This window comes from Aspergillus nomiae (genome assembly GCF_001204775.2).
Source record: "Aspergillus nomiae NRRL 13137 chromosome Unknown contig00542, whole genome shotgun sequence".
Taxonomy (NCBI): domain Eukaryota; kingdom Fungi; phylum Ascomycota; class Eurotiomycetes; order Eurotiales; family Aspergillaceae; genus Aspergillus; species Aspergillus nomiae.
Genome location: NW_015378597.1, coordinates 1 through 18870, shown reverse-complemented (window position 1 = coordinate 18870; position 18870 = coordinate 1). Strand labels below are relative to the sequence as shown.

General features: G+C 46.9%; 7 protein-coding genes across 7 annotated transcripts; 4 read left to right on the top strand and 3 right to left on the bottom strand.

Moving 5' to 3' along the window:
• Positions 1-5817: 5817 nt before the first annotated feature.
• Positions 5818-6488, top strand: ANOM_010408 (DNA-directed RNA polymerase core subunit RPC19; the record flags this gene model as incomplete). The annotated part of the gene is made up of 4 exons (XM_015555664.1): positions 5818-5943; positions 6017-6108; positions 6201-6277; positions 6355-6488. The coding sequence occupies 4 exons, from the start codon at positions 5818-5820 to the stop codon at positions 6486-6488; spliced, it is 429 nt and encodes a 142-aa protein (XP_015401693.1).
• Positions 6489-6831: 343 nt separating this feature from the next.
• ANOM_010407 (putative NADH-ubiquinone oxidoreductase B14 subunit) lies at positions 6832-7900 on the bottom strand (the record flags this gene model as incomplete). Its single annotated transcript, XM_015555663.1, has 4 exons — positions 6832-7120; positions 7247-7393; positions 7565-7626; positions 7730-7900. Coding segments are annotated over 4 exons (417 nt in total), but the record flags the coding sequence as incomplete, so codon positions are not given.
• Positions 7901-8250: 350 nt separating this feature from the next.
• loc1 lies at positions 8251-8959 on the top strand (the record flags this gene model as incomplete). Its single annotated transcript, XM_015555662.1, has 3 exons — positions 8251-8529; positions 8591-8740; positions 8816-8959. 3 exons carry the CDS (start codon positions 8251-8253, stop codon positions 8957-8959), a joined length of 573 nt encoding a protein of 190 aa, XP_015401694.1.
• A 183-nt stretch (positions 8960-9142) lies between these two features.
• ANOM_010405 (putative hydrolase, alpha/beta fold family) lies at positions 9143-10883 on the bottom strand (the record flags this gene model as incomplete). The annotated part of the gene is made up of 6 exons (XM_015555661.1): positions 9143-9325; positions 9379-9507; positions 9559-9682; positions 9745-9825; positions 9886-10046; positions 10104-10883. 6 exons carry the CDS (start codon positions 10881-10883, stop codon positions 9143-9145), a joined length of 1458 nt encoding a protein of 485 aa, XP_015401697.1.
• Positions 10884-11843: 960 nt separating this feature from the next.
• ANOM_010404 (uncharacterized protein) lies at positions 11844-13139 on the top strand (the record flags this gene model as incomplete). The annotated part of the gene is made up of 1 exon (XM_015555660.1): positions 11844-13139. One exon carries the CDS (start codon positions 11844-11846, stop codon positions 13137-13139), a length of 1296 nt encoding a protein of 431 aa, XP_015401696.1.
• Positions 13140-13515: 376 nt separating this feature from the next.
• ANOM_010403 (uncharacterized protein) lies at positions 13516-16815 on the top strand (the record flags this gene model as incomplete). Its single annotated transcript, XM_015555659.1, has 7 exons — positions 13516-13536; positions 13703-14770; positions 14841-14951; positions 15010-15027; positions 15093-15208; positions 15260-15934; positions 15978-16815. The coding sequence occupies 7 exons, from the start codon at positions 13516-13518 to the stop codon at positions 16813-16815; spliced, it is 2847 nt and encodes a 948-aa protein (XP_015401699.1).
• An 825-nt stretch (positions 16816-17640) lies between these two features.
• On the bottom strand, positions 17641-18763 carry ANOM_010402 (uncharacterized protein; the record flags this gene model as incomplete). Its single annotated transcript, XM_015555658.1, has 3 exons — positions 17641-18074; positions 18124-18702; positions 18751-18763. The coding sequence occupies 3 exons, from the start codon at positions 18761-18763 to the stop codon at positions 17641-17643; spliced, it is 1026 nt and encodes a 341-aa protein (XP_015401698.1).
• Positions 18764-18870: the final 107 nt, after the last annotated feature.

The window sequence follows — 18870 nt, the reverse complement described above, 5'->3', positions numbered from 1 at the left end:
GAGAAAGGAAAAGAGAGGGAAGGAGAAGAAAAAGAAAGAGGAAGAGGAAGAGGGGTGTAGTACTAGTAGTAGAAGAGCGGATATGATGATGATTATTTAGTAGATTTTCCAGGCTGTATGGGTGAAGTAGAGAAAGAAACGACCAGTGGGACAAAGAACTGGGGGGAGAAATTCACGTCAATCAATCAGGGTTGAGAAGTGGTAGTAATTCCAAACGGTACCACACTTTAGAGAGATTATAATCTTAATGGTAATAAACCAAGAGAAAGAAGGAAAAAAAATAGGGCCAAAAAGAAAAAAAAGAAAAGTCTACCAAAATGAGACCAAACAAGTGCAAGTGAGAGTGAGAGAGCTGTATGTATGGTATTGATTGGGTCGAAACCGGAGCAAAAGACAAGAGATTCAAGACAAGTCATGTATGGAGCTCAGATGTGGGGGGAACATTGGCACTGCTCCAAGATGATTAGGAGGACTATACTACATACATTTGGAACAACAACTTCTTGTAACATGTGTTGGAAGGATGGGATGAAAAAAGATCGAGAAAAACAGAAAAAAAAAATAAATAAAATTAATTAATACAAGAAATTCTAATTATAATGAAGGATAATATTACAAGAGATTCCACCTTATCGACCCTCCCATAGGGTAATAATCATCAAACTCCTGAGGGTTCAGGTGTGTAGTGGAGAGGGGCTGATCTTATTGGTAGAGGCTGAGACATGGTTTGTTTCTGTTGAGGGCTCATCCGCTGATGATCTGACACTTCTGTGACAATTTTTTAGTGTGGATGATGCTGTGTGCTGGTGGTCTTTCTACTAGTACTATTCCATGTCTGTACCACCTGTAGTACTACTCGGGGGTAAAGCAAGCAATCAGTGACCATACCAATATATTGTAATTCATTCTTCATTAATTTAATATTTTACAGATAATAAGGTAGTCAATGTTTCTACATCTAATGGAATCAATAAGGAAAAAGTGATATATGATATTTAAAAGGAACGAAGGATTTTCCAAAATGCAAATATGGAAAAAAAGGGAAAAAGGAAAAAAAAAAAAAAAACCTTTTCCCATGTATGTAAAACCAGCTGACAATGTTCCCCGCTAAGCTACTTTCAGCTAATGTAGGGGCTCTTCCCTTGCGACCCCATCCTGTAGGTCGTGATTCAGGACTGCTGGCGCTTAAAATTGTTGGAGAACGTGATGTTATGACCATACCTTCTGTACGCTGTACTAAATGTGTCGATACGGAGTACATGTGAGAAGAATCCAACTTGATCACCGAGATATGAATCATATTACTACTCCTCTATGAAACAAATTGAACTTTCCTCCTTCCCCTTCCTTCACACAAGAAACTCAAGCAAGTAAACAAACAAACAAATAAATAAATAAATAAGAAGGTGTGACATGGCTTATAGTCCGACCCAGCTCAAAAATTTCTCTCCCTCTGTGTCAGGTAATCATAACAGCAAACTTTAATACCAGAACAGAATGAAACCAAGTCAAACCAAGCAAACACCCCCTTTGAACTATTAGCCTCCCGTAGCACCCAAAGAATCTGCGACACAAGCGTCCCTCACCAACCCGATTGTTATCCACTGGCGCCAAACTGGTGGAAACAATAGTCCCTTCCTGTTCCATGAAAGCTGTTGTAACTTATCACCGAGGAAGTGTGGTGTCCCTTCCCCTCATGGCCCTTGCAACTCCTCATGGGCCTGTATGGAGGTAGTATTTCTATACTACTACTAGTAGTACATACAGTACCTGGGAGCCGACTTGGCTGACTTGGAGGTTATTTTCTTTTTCTTTCTTTATATTGGCAATCTGGGAACTATATCATTTGCCGTCTATTTCCTTTGATTTCATACAGATGTGATGGGTCACATTTTTCCCACGTTCTTTTGACCATTTGTTTTTGTCCAATTCCTCCAACTCCACCTAATTCAATGACATGAGAGAAAGAGAGAAGGAAAAAAAAGAAAAGAAAAAAGGTTCAGCTTTGTATCGTAAGGACAAGGCCCCGATCAGCCAACAGATAATTACCTACCTAAGACAGGAAGACGGCACATCTTCCGGCAGTCTGGCGTTACAAAGTACCGCAGTGCCACCAAATATTGGCTATATTAATAACAGTTCCCACGATCTGCTTTGTCTCCCGATTATCACGCGGAAAGTGGATCGCCCTGGCTTGCGGGCGTCACATTGTGACATGCCCAGACGGGTCAACAGTTACATTGATAGTGTGAGAATAGTAAATACAGCTCCATTCCTCCAGACTTATCGGTCAATCTATTATGTCGCATCCAATGCCGGAGTGTCTTAGCAAATTACCTAGCAGAAGGGGGAGAAAAAAAATTTTTTGTCTCCGTCAGCCTTCTCCCATACCAGTCATCAATGACCTGGCCTGCCTCGTCATCACATACATGTCTCCTCAGATCCTCAACAAATGGACCATGATCGTCCCTGAATTAACCTCCGATCACTCCGTATTTGTCCCCATCACCCAAAGATTACAATGGGATCGGCTTGCCTATCCTTGGGTTGACAGCGAGTCTAGTTAAGGGCCTGAGCGGCTGCAAAGTATCTAAATTAGACGTTCAGGGCTGTCATTATTAATTGACTATCCTTTTTTACTTTTTTCTTTCTTTCTGTTTCCCCATTCAGCTTTGTTCCATGGTAACGGTCATCTACTCAAGACCATGTTTGAAATTAGCTCAACCCTCATTTCACCATCAAAGTTCCCTAAACCTAAAAGTATGAAGAAGGGTTTGGTTGATCACAGTACTACTATATCCCCGCTATACTGAATTTCAAGGCCGGTACCGATAGGGATGATATGACTGTATCGACTTCATCGCCCCCAGCCCCAGTAAGCTATGTGGCTATTCCACTGTGAAACTACCTTATCAGCCCAACTCTGGAGCCGAAAGCGATGGGGGAATCTATCTCTGACATTTATCTCTTAGCGATCCGAGTCACGAGGTAGCGATATTAGCCGATGCATGGTGAGAAACCGCCCAGCCAAGGAAAAATGAGAGTCTTTTGGAGGGTCTAGATGATAGCTGGTTAGCTATTACCTCGTGGTGCCTTTTCGATCAGAGCTTATTCCCGCAAGAGTAAATACAGACCGCTTCTACTAAAGAGCCAGAATTGCATCGATCCCTGCGTTGGTTGCAGCAACCAATTGCTGACTCGTGGATTAAACCCTGTCGAGGAGGTGGATTCGAGAAGTTAGTTTGCAGTAGTCGAGCAGCTGTACCCCGGGGGGGGCACAGAGTTCGTATGTGGTATGGATTATGGAGTCCTCATGTCGCAGCAGGAGCTGTTCTCCGTACAATGAATTGTTTTACTAACACTCTTCGGTACAGGTACAGCTACATGCAGATGAATGTATGCACAAGCTTGTGGTCGAACTGTATTGACATGGACCCTGTGCCACGGAGCAGCATCGTGTATTTCTCAACATGGAAACCCGATCGCCTATCTTAATAGTACTTTATCTCGAGCACGATTACCGTATCATGGCTTTCCCGGGGAGAAGAAAAATTGGGACACCGGGGAATTCTCCTGCCAGTGGGTTTGGTTTTCTGAGTAATCATCTCAAAGACCTCAAAAAGAGTAATACTACCATACGCGATCAATTTAATTGTGCAATTATTTATTATAATATCAGAATTCAGACTGATGAAAATGGATTCTTTTGGTATTGAGCCATGAAACTAGTTCGCCCGTACTTCGTAAGTAAAAGTCACCCTGGCGGACCCACGTGTCTTCCTTGCAAATTAGATTTAAGGAACGAGCTGCCAGCCATTTCACGAACCACTAGTTTATGGGTCTTCCAATTTTCTGCCTTCCCGAGTCTCCAGAAATTATTGTTTTACTATGGTACTTCCGGAGTAGCTTCCGTGGATGTGCCCGTCGGGTCCAGATCAACTCTGACTTGGCCCTCTCGCTATGGTTTCCAGGTTCATGACATGAACACGTTGACTCGATGCACAAATCCTGCTACTTGCATACATGCTATACCGGATACCACCTACTATCTTTTTCTCGATTTGACGTCGCCTTGGAACTTTCATGTGAAAAGATGGAAGATTGCAATGACGTGAAGAATTTAATTTTGTTTTAATTCTGTTACAGGAACCTCGCCAACCAGCCCGATATTTGTTCTCTCAACAAATCTATCGGATATTTCATTTAACATCACGCACTCGTTTTATTACTTGACTAGATTCAGGAGAATGAATGGACCTCGAAGCTGAATCCCTGAGTTAAGGTGGTTCGTCCTCATCCCTCGGAGTATACTCCGTCCTACGTATACTATTACGCACTCCATGAGGTTTGCGATACATAGAAACGGCAATCTTGTTTCTGCACGGACTGTTCATCGGTTGTTAATATTATCTCCCATGTGGACTTGGAGGTGGTCTTTGCGTCAAGCGAGATGGCCCTCGGTCGATCGCAATAAACTCCTAGGTTCGTGGGAGCTGCCTAGAATTAGATGTCTATCCACCATCTCCCTCCTCCTTTTATGCGATATGGGATAGCTCCTTACGGGGTGCATCGTCCGTTTGGTATGTCTTATTTTAATCTCAACGTTTCGGATTCTTTCCTCGACCGAAGTTTATGGTAGAACCCACTGAGGATCGCTGGGTGGGCTTTCCAACGAGTGGTTCGATATTGTGTACTCCCTCCAATCCACATACACCTGAGAAATGAGGTCCTCGAAAGTTTCATTTCGATCGATTCTTTATGGACGATCCGAGCTATTTTTAGGGTATGGACAGTAAGTAGTACCTATTCAGGAAATTGCAATACTCCCCGACCCGTGGTGACAAAGAACCGCCCATATGAATCCTGAATGCTATATGACGGACCTTAACCGCGGTTCAGGAGCACATATACCAAGACGCTTAAGGGTGGCTGGGAAATTCTGCGTAGATCGGGGCGTCTATCGACATCGTAATTCTCTCCCAGGTTTAGAGTTCGACTTTAGTCCTACTACCTACTATAATAAACTCCCAGGTCTGGTCAGATAAGGGCCTCCTTCGTCCTGAGTCCTCTAAGTAAATATGAAAGATCGCCGCTATAGCTTCAAGATGCTACGAGCAGCGGCACCGAAAGGCCGGTCGTCGTTCTACCCCAAATAGGCATCTGTATCTGGTAGCTGAGACTGAACCAGACTGCCAAGGAGGGTTTTCACATCGTACGTTCGGTTCTGAGTAACTTATTGGTATGCAAACAAATAACTAGACTGTAGACCATGGCGGCAGAGACGATATGCCTACATGAAGGGTTCCAATAGCAAACACAATGGCTGTGGGGGGAATCTGCAAGTAGGACAACGTCTGACTGCTTTCTACGAATCAGCTGACATTTTTCACAGTAAATTGTTGAACAGAAATTCATTCATGTTCGTTGTTGAATCTCAAGGATGATTTTGCCAAGAATAAAAACCTCCGACCCCGAAGGCGGTCAATCCCTCTATCGATAACCGTTTTTCGCTTTTTTCCCGCTTTGCGACGGACTCGGCATCAATTCTGATAGCTTCACAATTGAGGGACCGCAACCAAGAATATATCGCAAGGCACTTAGAGAGGAGCAAACAGGTCATTTCAAAATCCTGCCACTTCCCGAGAACGTGCATTACAAGCCCCTACCCGGTACCGTGCTCAACGCAATTACCTGAGCATCTCGTTCCAAGAAATCCCATTCTACCTTGTCGCCAGCAAATCCGAAGTTGACCTCACAACTTCTTCTCGAGTGTCACTGCACCCCTCCGCCCGTGCCACCCTGCGTACAATATCCACCATGCCTGCCTCCGTGCACTCCCAAGACCAGGACCAGTCCATGCTGGACGCCACCGCCACGGCGCCTCAAGAACAAGAACAGCAGGTCGAGCAAGAAGAGGTGTTGGAGGAAAAGCGGATCACTGTCGTTCGTCTCTCTCGACATTTGAGTTTCGCCTAAATAAAGCGAAGATGCCCGTTGCTAATTCATAAAATGACAGCTTCCCGGAGCCACCGAGACAGCAGCCTCTTTCCAGTTTGACGGCGAGGGTCATACATTGGGTAATGCGCTACGATATGCCATCATGAAGAAGTATGTGCTGCTGTTCATTTATTTTGTCGTTGTCGTCGTTCTTGGCTGTTGTGCTGGTTCGTATATATGGCATTGCTGACAGCTTGGAACAGTCCTCAGGTTGAATTCTGTGGATATACTATTCCCCATCCTTCGGAGACGAAGATGAACTTGCGTATTCAGACTTATGGTATGTTCGACTGTCCTCTTTTCCGTGGATTGCGGCCTTGCTCGTCTCTTCTCGACAAAGCTAACCCTGGAATCCAGACACAACGAATGCAGTGGAAGCACTGGAGAAGGGCTTGGATTCCCTGATGGACTTGTGTGATGTTGTTACGGACAAGTTCACCGCCTCTCGTGATGCCTTCAATGCCTCCGAGGCTGATAAAATGAGCTCTTGAATCTCTTAACCATTTTCTAACTTGCATTTACTTTTGATTTGTTCGGTCTGGGGTGTTTGTCTGGCGTTGTGTACACTTAGATAAAAGTTTTGCCGTTGGGTTCAGCATTATTCATGCCCTTTCGGCAACTCAGCCATTGTTATTATAGACTATTGATATCATACGCTATGTATCAAGAACATATGGGTTTGGTGACATGCTCACCCGATGTAGGGCTTTTTGGATAACATAGTACATACAAATTGCGGATACCCGTAATGGGGTGGACCTTAGCTAGTAGAATCCAATATTGTCGACATGTATCTTCTCAAATTTGTTAGGCTATTGGAACTTGTAAGAATGGGGTACCGTCGCACTTAATTGTACCACACGTACACTACATCTATCAAAGACCGGTGAACTTGACAAATCCGACGTTAGCTACTCAGACAATATTTACATAACACTCTATCGGTGCAATCCCCGAACCAAGGTAGAAATCTCAATGCAAAGGTACTCAAGAACAGTTCAATTCAATTGCGGCCTTCCAAGAAGCCCGAGATGAAGTTAGGAGGTAGGCGGGCACCGGGGTCTTCCTCTGGACGGAAGTACTTCATCACATGAGAAAGCTGCTTCCAGTAGTTAAGAGTTTCCTAGAGCGTAAGAAAGAAGCATCAGTATACTTGATGCCCCATTGAGAAGGTCATGATTGCAACGGGCCAAGCGCAACCGTGCACTCGGAACCACCGCATCTCGGCAAAGACCGAACTGGAACTAACCTGGAACTCAGAGTGGCTCTGGAACAGCAGGACATCGACAGCACCGAGCTGCTTCACGTAGCGGTGCTTCTCGAACTCCTGGCGGACCTTGGTGCGGATGGCGGATACGGGCATGTTCAGGGAGTACATGGTCTGGATCTCGGGGGACTGTTCGGTTCAATGGGTTCCATGTTAGTTTCTTTTTTCGCACTTGAGGATAATGATGCGGTACGATCCTAGGTCGAGCGACTGGGTTCGTCTGTGATATCGACCGTCGGGAACCCTCCACGACTACCCACGCCAGAACACCAGCAACGGCAAGAATTGGGGCTCACTGACCGCTCTAAGCCATTCTCTGTAGGACTTGAGGACACGGGCCCTGGCGTCGGTCCAGTTGACAGCTGTTGGAGGCGAGGTGGTTAGCTTTGCATTTTCGTCCATTGACATCGCGGCAATTTCTAAAGGTCGGACCGGCTCGGTCTGCTGGGAGCAAGGTGGACGTACAGGAGCGTGTGCGCTGCGCGAGATAGGTGGGATTGATGGTCATGTTGAAAATATGTGAGTCTGCAACCCCAAGCCGGGCACTCAACAATGGCACACTAGGAGGGGGAAGAGGGGAGAGACGCTGGGAAAGAGGGTCGACGTTCCTTTCGGGCTTGGGTTAGCGTGACGATGAGATGGGATGGTGGAGGTCGGATCATGCTCTTGGCGGGATCCTTTCACCGCCTGCCTGTTTCAAAAAATTTCTGCGCCGTTCTCTCTTTGCGAAACGGGGCTTTGGTCTTGGATTCTTTCATTTCGTTTTTTTACTTCATTTTTTGCTTTTCCCATTGAGACTGTTGAGTCTTATATCTCTGGTGTGGTAGTCTAATTCTATTGTTGTCGATCCAACGTTGTGCAATTTATCGTCCTATCTCGCTTGTGGCGTGACTTGGTCGAGAGTCTTTCTTCATCGCCGGGTCTCTTTTTGAATCCCCACGTGCATGCGATAAACCTCATAGATACTACCGAAAATCAAACAGAAAATGGCAGCAAAACCGGGCTCGGCCAAGTCCTCGGGCAAGGACTCGAATAAGAGCAAGCCTCTTTCTTCGGCATCGAAAGTGAGCAAGAAAGCCGTCAAGCGCCCGCCGCCAAAGGAAGTTAAGTCGAAGGCGCGCACCGAATCCAGCCAGCTGAAGAAGACAAAGAAGAGAGAGTATACGGAGGAGGAATTGGACCTGCCGAAGTTGAATGCAATCACGCCTGTTGGAGTGGTGAAGCCTAAAGGGAAGAAGAAGGGAAAGGTTTTTGTTGACGACCAGGTATGTCTACGGGTGGTATGGTTCCTCGCCTATATACCTCGTTGCTAATGCGCTTTCGCAGGAGGGAATGGCTACCATTCTTGCTATGGTCAATGCCGAGAAGGAAGGGCAGATTGAGTCCAAGTTGCAGAAGGCCCGTCAGCTAGAGGAGATCCGAGAAGCGAAGAGAAAGGAAGCCGAGGCTAGGCAGGCTCAGAAGAAGAATAAATTCGTGCGTTATATTACTCCGAAGATGTGTTTTCTTCTCCAGGGAGGCCATAAGATACTAACGAGAATCTGCGAACAGGAGGAGACCAAGGCAGCGATTCGTCAAAAGCGCAAGCGCAAGGGTGATAGCAATGAAGACACGAAAACTGATACTACAGCAGCTCATACCAATGGGTCGTCTTCGAAGTCTAAAGGGAAGAGGAAAAGTGTTTCATTTGCTTGAGATTTTCTGTACAAAAGTATTTCTGTCTATACCAAGTCTATGTATCTAGATGGGGTTTGGCGTTTCCACCGGTCTATGTTCTGACATGAATGGCAACTCATGACAATCTTCTTGCTTCATAACTCACACCTGAGCGACGGCTTCGGTCATTATAAGCTGCGATTGAACAATTGCTTCCTAAGCTTAGTTCAAGAGTGCAGACGGGAATTCCAGTTTGCGACGCATGGGATTGAACTCCGGTTTGGGTGTTACATCGAGATTGCTCGTGTGGTTGACAACGTGGCCTGGAGCCTTCTCGGGGTTCTCGACCAAGAATGGAGTTTCAAGGTCAACTTCCTTGGCCATGAGGTTTAAGAAATTGGTCACCTGTTGACGTGTTAGGCGTGGAATAGCAGTAGTAATGGTAGACAACAACTTACTGGCTTCACAAACCATCTGCTGCCTCCAAGTTCAAACCAGCCAAGATGCCCACCCCAGGACGTCGTCATCATAACACCATAAGGAGTTTGCCCAATTTCCTGGAAAGGAAGTGATTTGACGGTAGCAATCTGTTGCTCGTCAGCGCATGCGAGTAGTCAAATCCAGCGTGTCGAACTCACGGGGTCATCTTCAGCTTGGACAGCAAAGAAAGGTATCTTAATAGCAAGCAGCGAATCAACGGACGAAGCATCACGATAGTAGGCACCCTCTGTTGGGTAACCCCATGACGCACATTGCAAAGCCCTAATACCAATTGACAGGTCAGGAACCACCTCAAGATAATATCATATAGCGTGGCCGCTCACCGGTCAAACTCATGCAAGTATGTAGTACTCCGAACCGCATCAATATCAACTTGAGGATTCTTGGAGACCTCCTCTACGTGCCTAATAGCATTGGCTGTTAGTCGACCAGCAGTAAGTCCGGGTATACGGAGGACAGCCTACTGTTCAAAAAGTCGTTTCATGTTTGATCCCATCACCTTACTGTAGACCTCGAGTCCTATCCAGCTGCTTTGCAAAGTCACGGAGCTTACATCTAGGTTCCAAGGGCTTGCGCAAAGTACCGCGGCTTTCAACTGACAAGCTTCACCTTCTTCGCCCAAATACTGTACAAGTCCAGTCCATCAGGATACAGCCAGCAACCTACGCTAGAGATGACTTACATTGGTGAGGATATTTGCGCCGAGGGAGAACCCGATCCCAAACAATGGCCGGTTCGGGAATGTTTTCCGCAGCCACTTGACAGCTTGACGGACATCCCACGTGGCACGGGCATTATACAGCACGCTGCTGGTTATCTTGGTTTGAGCACATCCCCTAGAATTGATAACACACGCCTCCCATCCCCCATCAGCAATGAGAGGTGCCACGACATGGCGCAGGTAAATCTCGTGTGAGCCACCACTCAGGCCATGGAGAATAACAAGCATGGGTTTCGTATCATCTGAAGGAAGCGCCTCAAATTCATCTGCTGCGAAGAACGCTGTCCTTTCCGGCAAGCCCGATGGCTGCGTGTATTTTCTCTCCTGATCTGTCAGTTGACTATCTTTGGGAGCTTCGAATGGATCAACGACGAAATCCACCGCGAAATGCCCGCTGAACATCGGGTTATCGGCTTCGAACATCCAGCGCTTGTAGTATACAGGAACGTCATCAAATTTCACCGTGGTCCAGGCCGTTTGGAGATGGCCGTTGAATAAAAACGGGTTGAGCGGACATGTCTCTGGTGTGGCGGTACGACAGAGATCCGTCAATGTAATCTGTTGTTTAGTTCCTTTCCCGACTTTCTTCAGAATTAAGTTATTGTCTTTTGCGTGGAAGAATGAAACACGGCCACTCGGACGCAACCATGATAGCATGCCCATTACGAGCAATCCCGACAGTAGAATTGGCACCGAAAAGGAGGTCAAGAGAGTAGTAGCAGAGGTCTCAGCAGAGGCCATACGGGCTAAGAGTAAGGAGATTTATCACAACCGACCACGCTTGTAGATAAATTAATATCAGTGGAAAACGGAAAGAAAGAAAAGAACAAAAAGACAAAAGAAATGAAAATGGAAAAAATGGAAAATTAATGAGATGTCGGACCCTTCCAATAATAATTGTTCCAATTATATTTATTCCCAACAAGTTCTTTTGCGCCGTGATTCATGTGCCTCGGCATCATTGCCCGATAGGGGAATGCATGACATAAGCACCTTATCTCGCGACCAGTGACTGTGCTATGCCTTTTTGGGTATAGCCTGATGTTGATCAGTCAGCCTCCAGATGACTCAGCACGTGATGTACGTCATGGACATCACGAGGCGCCAAAAAGGATTGTCAGTTGACAAGAGTCATGGCGGCGTTTGTATCTCTTTCCTGGTCAGGCTAGCTGGGTCGCAAACACTCTTAAGTTCAAATCCCCTGTCTGCAATCAAGGACATTCCGGAAGTTAGGAATCGAGAGATGTGTGCAATTCTTTTTGCGGTTACCAGCTTGGATGCCGGATGCGGAAACCAACTATAGAATGGAACATGGCATCATAGACCTCTTCAACTTTAGCACCCACTTTCTAAAAATTTTCTGGCAGGAATTCTGATACAATACCAGTCAGCAGGCTCTCCTGTTGAGCTTCCACTTTACTTGCATTAAATCAGTCAATACGGAATCGGTATGTAATTCTTATAGCAGTCATTACACTGTGACCCTGCCGCGTGCGCCGTTTGCGTGCGAAACCGAGAGCATTCGTGTGGACTACTTCAAGGTCAAAGGTTCTTCCTTCTACACACACATACCCTCTCTCTCTCTCTCTTCCCTCTTTCTCGTAGAGTCACCTCTTTGTCACGCGGTACGCTCCCAGTCCTCTTATTATACGCCATGAGACTCCAGCTACAGCAAGAGACGACTTGGCTTCCATCTCACCTATGACTCTCTGTCAATCCCTAGATACATACCCCCATACAAAACCCTCAAAAATCCGAGAACAACTCAAGAAGGTCCTAGTTCTCGGTACAGCCTATGGTCAAGATTCACGGTTTTCCATCGATATGGCATATGGTCTTCGTCGTGCTGGGAAAAGACTAAAAACTCTCACAAAGATGCATCTCTGGTCACGAAGTCCAGACAGGTCAAATCCTGACTCCAGGAAACGCTGTTACCTCCTCGAATTGCCCACTGAGCTACTGTTGGAGATCATTTCTCATCTACCAGTGCTGGCAGAAGCCTCTCTGGCATTGACGTCTAAACGTCTGTTTGCAATATCCGGTGCAATCCTGGACTCCAAGTCACTGCATTTCAATCGGGATTTCGCACCACTTTTCCATCATTACCGAAATGGGCACAACTTCGTTACTAGTCGGTGGCAATTCATTAAAGTGTTAGAAAACAACACATGGCGAGCTTGCTCGAAATGCTTGAAGCTACATCCACGAACTTTGTTCTCCGCACGAGAACTCAAACGAAAACCCGAGGAACGAACTTGTGAACTAGGAAATCTCGCAGGCATAGTTGATCTGTGTCCATGCAAGAAGCTAACATTTCGAGATAAAATGGACCTCGTCGAACTCCTGCTGATGCGACAGAAATCGATAACAGCCTTGACTGCACAGTTTGGGACGGGTATCCAGGAACGTTTCTGCTGGCATACCTGCACCGAAAATTATGGCTCTACAGAATTGAAGATTGAATTGTTTCCAGAGCTAGACGAGAATGGCCAGTTGAAGATAAAAACGGAGTATCAGCTATCGACGGGGTCAGGGCAGCTAGGGAAGGAAGAGTATATCACACCTCGCTTTGGATGCGCACACCGATCCGTTGATCTCTGGCTCTCCAGCGTTTGTCAAACCACTATTTGCCGACTGTATGACAGTTTCTGCGCCTCCTGCCAGCGAATATCCGTTTGCAACTCCTGTAATTCTTCGTTGAAATGCCCTCGCAAACAACCTTGTCATGTTGACGAGAACTCCGGAAAAGCCACATATTTCTTTTGGACTGAGAGATGTCTTGGGGGGACATCCCCTGTTCCGGACCAAGCATGGGCCCTGCAGAGAATTCATCCGGCAGAGAATACGATCGATGTGGACAACTGCAGCGAGTTATGTCCTTGGACCATCCGCGAACATCCTCTCAACGATCCCCCGTCTCTCGAAATGAACATTCTAGAGCCTGGTATGCAGAGCCAGTCAATGGATCAATTATATACATCGATTAATATGATCTGAGTGTATGGAACGCAAGGAGAGGAAGGTTGGGTGGACCATGTCTAGCAAAGGGAATGGTTCAGGTTTTGTATAAAGGCGCTATTTTGGGATTTGGTGTTGTTATATGACCCGACATTTTCTTTTCTTTGTTTGCTTCTTTGTCTTTACCGTGTAATTATTTCTTGTTGGTTTAACTCTTTATAAATACTAGTATATACTAGAGGTCTAGAAATATACTTTGCACTTCTGTGGTGAATATATGTAAGCCTCTTGGGAGTGCTGATCCGGAATGGAGGGTAATTCACTCCCTGTTCGGCTAATGTATATATGAGACTGACGAGTGTCTATCCGACACAGACAGTTGTCCATGGAATGGGGTAATAGAGAAGAACCATGGATGTATGAACATATATGCGAAGTACGTCCTCTGCCCGAGAGACTAGGGCTTCTTTGTCTCGAAACTGACCGCCTTGGGGGTTTCTCCGAAGCCGACCTCAAAAAGGACAAGCGGATTTACTAGCAATATCGCGATCAAAACGCCCCCCAAAGGATATCATCAACTTCTACTTCTAAATGAACGAAAGTATAGACTCCAGGAAAAGCAGAGTGCAGCGATCACCACGAAGCATTATCTGCGTCCTGGGGCGATGAGCTATCCACCACCACCACCTCATAACGGCCAATATCCTTCGCAGTACCTGCAGCAGCCTCCTATTCAACCCCAGCAGACCATCCAGCCGCAGCAGCTACTGTACAATAATGCCCACCCGAACGTTTCGCCATATCAATATGGCAAGCCAGTCGTTTACCCTCAGGTCATGATCCCGGCGTATCCCGCCTATACACACCCGTATAATCAACAGCCACAACCACAACCACAACCACAGCCTCCACCTCAACCTCAACCGCCGCCGCCGCAACCACAACCGCAACCGCAACCGCAACAGCAACAGCCGCAACAGCAATATGTGAACCCATCCGACTTGTTCAACACACCACCCCTCCCTTCGATATCACCCTCCCAGTTTACCCAGAGGCCATCTCAATATGGTGGACAACCTGCGGCCTCTACCGCCGCAGCCAGTAGCCTCTCCGCAGCACTCACCACCCCCGCCGCAACGCAACCAACGTACTACACAGCTGCCGGCCCAAACCAAGGGAACCAGGTCTATAGCAAGCTTCCACAGGCCACACCAAGTGCTACACCAAGTACAACACCGAAACCTACCCCGAAGCCTACGCCGAAACCAACACCAAAGGTTACACCAAAGACGATGCCCAAGACTACCGCCGCGATTGCACCAAATCCCCCAACTGTTCGACCCCCACCTGTTACCGCAACTCCCCCGGCACTATCACCCAAACCTGTACCCCAAGTATTGATCCCAGCCCCTTCCCCAGAAATACAACAGAAATTACAACGGCCGCCGGCCAAGAAGCAAGCGCAGCGACAAGCTGGACAAATGGGCCCCCAAAAACCAGCAAAGCCTGCCATCGACTATCAGGTCCTGCTCCTGGCGATGGCAGATGAATATCTCAATGCGGCCCACAATAACGGAACCATGGTCGCCTTGCTGAAACAAGAATTGGAAGTGGAGGAATACTATAAGTTGGTTGCAACAGGTCTTGGTTGCTTGGAGGCGGTGTTGAAGGTTGGTGTGAACTTGCCTCGCTAATATCGATCTTGCCTACTTCCGACTAACTCTCTTTAAATCTTGTTAGAACTGGAGATTGCAACCCCGAGTCGAAGCGCTTGTGCGATTAAGGTATGCGCGCATTCTGTTCGAGGAGACGGACAACGATCTCGAAGCGGAGACCGCATTGAGCAAAGGCGTATGTTTAACACCTATGAACTCACTATCAAGCCACGCTGCTAACATTCTACTGATAGATTGACTTGTGCGAGCGGGTGAGTCGCTTTGCGTTCAGCTCTGTATTCTGTTGTTGTGTCCCTGGTTACTTACAACATCGCAGAACCGTATGCTGGACTTAAAATACAGCATGCAACATCTTTTGGCACGGATGCTACATAAGACAAACCCTAAGGCCTCAATGAAAGCTGTGGATGGGATGATCCAGGATGTAGAAGCGTGAGTGAATTCCAAACTCGCGGTGCACAGATCATATGCTGACTAGCGTAGATATCGCCACTCTGCCTGGGAGTATGCATTTCGTTTCCTTCGGGTATCCCTCTCACTGTCTTCCTCAGGTCACCAAGACTCCGTTGCAGCTCTGCAACATCTCCACAAGATCGCTAATATGGCCAACCGCAATGGTGATAAGGCTGTTTCGGCCATGTCGGCCGTCATCGAGGCCCTTGCACACCTCCAACAGGGATCCGGCTTCGACTCCATTGAACAGGCTCAACGTGCCCTGGCGGTTGCTCGGAGTCACCAGCTTAATGATGAGCTTCGTCATATACCGCAGCTGACGACACTGGTGCAAATGGTCGATATTTGTTGCAGCCTTCTTGAATATGACATCAATCAATCTTCACAGAAGCTGAAGAACCTACAAGACTTGATGGACGAGCGATTGAACGACCCCAACTGGCGTGCCGATGGATCGTTCTCCATACCTCTAAGCGGGAAATCAGCAGGACCATCGTCAATAGACACGGGGGACATTCTTCAGGTCCAGAATGGCACATTGCTCTTGAGCTTTAATTGGCTACCTCAGCATGATCTTTATGCGCTTTGCTATTTCTTAAGTTCAATTACGCTCAGCTGCAAGAACTCATACGATGGCCGTAAAGCCGAGAAATTCCTCCAGGAGGGGATACACATGATACAAGGCAAGCGCCACGTCCACTTTTGGTGGTTTAACGCTAAATTGATGCTAACTTCGTCATCCAGGGAGCTTCAAATCGCCACAGGACATCACCGAGTCAATGGTCAATGCGAATAGGCGGGTAGAATGGCGCAGGACGCTGTACTGCAACCTCCTCCTTCAACAAGTTTTCCTTGCCTGTGGCCGCACGGACTGGGACCTTGCCAGCAAAACGCTGAAGGACCTCCGACAGGAAGTCCAAGAGCTTGGCGAGTGTCTACCTGATACTGTCCAATGTCTGATGGAGTATGCTGCGGGTACCATTGCACAAGCAACTGGTGATCTGAAAGCTGCTCTCGATGCGTTTCAATCCCCTCTTCTTTCGTTATCTCCGTCGACGAGCAAAACAGCCCGCAATGACCCCCGGCGTGACATTGCACTTCTTGCAGCTCTCAATACCGTTCTCATACTACGTGATCCAGCTCATGCGTCTCATTTTCAGCTCCCCAACATTCTGGCAACTGTTGAGTCGTTTTGCAAGGGTAGCCCCAACAAATATATCCAGGCAGCTTACTATCTTGTATGCGCTACCGTACAGACCGAATCAACCATACAGACCAAGCAGTTCCTTCAGCAAGCTTTGCAGTCAGCCACAGCAATCAGCAATAGTCAGATTACTTGCATGACCCTAACGTTCATGAGTTGGAAGTATTTCCGTGGGGTTGTCGGTGAACAGGCCGAAAAGAGCGCACGAGCAGGGCGTGCAATGGCAAAGAAAGCCAACGATCGACTCTGGGTCAGTGTCACGGACGAGATGCTCGCTGAAACTCTGGAGAGGCAGGGAAAGAATGATGAAGCGAAAGGTGTCCGCGAGGAGGGCCATCGAGTAATGATGGGATTACCGTCAGCATTGAAAAAGCCCGCCTAGCTCCTGAATCTTGTTATTCTCTTTTTCTTGTGTTCTTTGTTATACAGGTGTGACTTTCTGGGTCTTTTATATGATACCATTTAGGGTCTGAGGTGTATAGGGTATAACGGCGCAATGAAGACATAATAGGCATCATTTCATGGCTTTCTCCGTCATGTTGTAGACATGGTGTTCAAGGAATAGATTCTACGATTTTGACCAAACGGAATTCCCTCAGCTTCTGGTGAAGCAAGTACTTCATACCCTTTGAAGGCCGTTGTCTGTCGACTGTTTTACACCGGTTCACACATTGCAGCCTTGACCAGACCACGATTGATGGAGGTCAGGTGCTTGTTAATCGGTTAGGTAGCAGTAGAGTATAGGATTAGGACAGGTCCAAAATTCAACGACTGTAGCGTAAAACAGGTATCTTTTTCTTCGTTTCTTCTCCCCTTTCCATAGGCTATGCACAGCTCTATCGGAGTACACTAGCTACGCAAGTCACTAGGAGTATACATATACTTCATGGCTTGTCTAAGCCTATCTTTTATTGGGATTCACGTCTTGGTTCTGCGGTAACACAACAAGTAAGGAAAATAATGAACCAATTGCCCATGGATGCGAAAACTTTCTCACGTTGTCCTTGACCCCATCCAGAGCATACTTCCCACTTGATACGCGGAAGGCACAAGGCACAAGGCACAAAATCGGAATCGCATATCACCTTTCTGTTACCAGAGAATCAACCTCTGCCTTCAAGTTTGGAGGCAAACTCTCATATCCTTGGATCAAAAACACTGCCTTTTGAATCCGAATAACATTTTGCGTCCCGGGGTCCGAGCGAAACTAGGCCGGATATAAAACCAGAAGGAACAACCCAATAGGTGCATCATCCTGCATACTCGCAAACCTCGCAGCCTGAGGGTTAAGCGTCTGGTGAGTATGGACATCCATGAATATGAAATCACTTAAATGGCCCTTGTAGATGATTCTAGATAGCGTCCCCTTGGCACCTACATCTCGATACCGTTCCCACTGGTATTGTTCCGGTGAGCAGCTCAGTTTCAGCGCAAGAGCTGCAATTTGTGGTAAGACCTGTTTCTCCAGTCTTCCAAACTTTTGGTCCCAATCGAATGTTCCCTCAAAGCTGAAACAACCGAAAAAACCACGCAAATACTCCGCCAATCCAGCGCAGTGCTGAATAACCCTATCCTTATGCAGTTGAGTTGCAGTGTAGGCCCTCACTGTATCCGACCGCCAAAGATTAACGCTTTCAATATCTACCAAGATAAGCTATCGCATGTATTCAATGATTGAGGGTGCACCAACCTTTTTTCGGTTCCAGCATCATCATCCCTTTATGGAGGTATTCCATGAGTTCTTGATCAGCTGGTGGTGCGGCGAATACTCTAGGTTCGAGTACATGTTTTTCAATAACACAGAAGCTAATCCATGTCAATATCTCAGTTTGTGCGTCATCAAATTCTAACTGAAACGTTCTCTGAAGGGCGAATATGTTCTCACAAATACCTCGGCGGTAGATGGCATCATAAACTGTTTCGGTGAAAGACTTGATATCAGGAAATCCCTCCACCCACTCGCTGAGGCTATCGCGGAATACCATGAAATCCTCGGAAACAGTCGCATCACTAAGCTGGTAGTCAGGTATAGATCTAAAAATTCGCGCTTGAAGTTCAACCTCCAACTTCTGGATGCGTTGTTGTGCGTTCTCCAATTGCTGTTCCATCTGCTCAATCTTGTTCGCTTGCTGTGAGATGCGTTGGCTAACCAGGTCCACATCCTCATGGAGGGAGGCTGCATTTCGTTTCAATCTCGCCAAAGCACTTCCTGCTGGGTATTTGCTTCGGTTTGAGTCTCTCGAAGATGTGGTTTCTGGTACGTTGCCAACTAAAGAATCATTTTGATCCTAAAAGACGGTTTATTGCCTCAGGGTACTGGCGAAATCCATTATGACCGAGAGGTATACATAAGCTGCAGCTTTTGGTGATCGAGGAACTATTTGCATCCATTTTCTTTCTGTCGCAACGAACAAAGTCGAGGGAAAAGGAAGGGAAG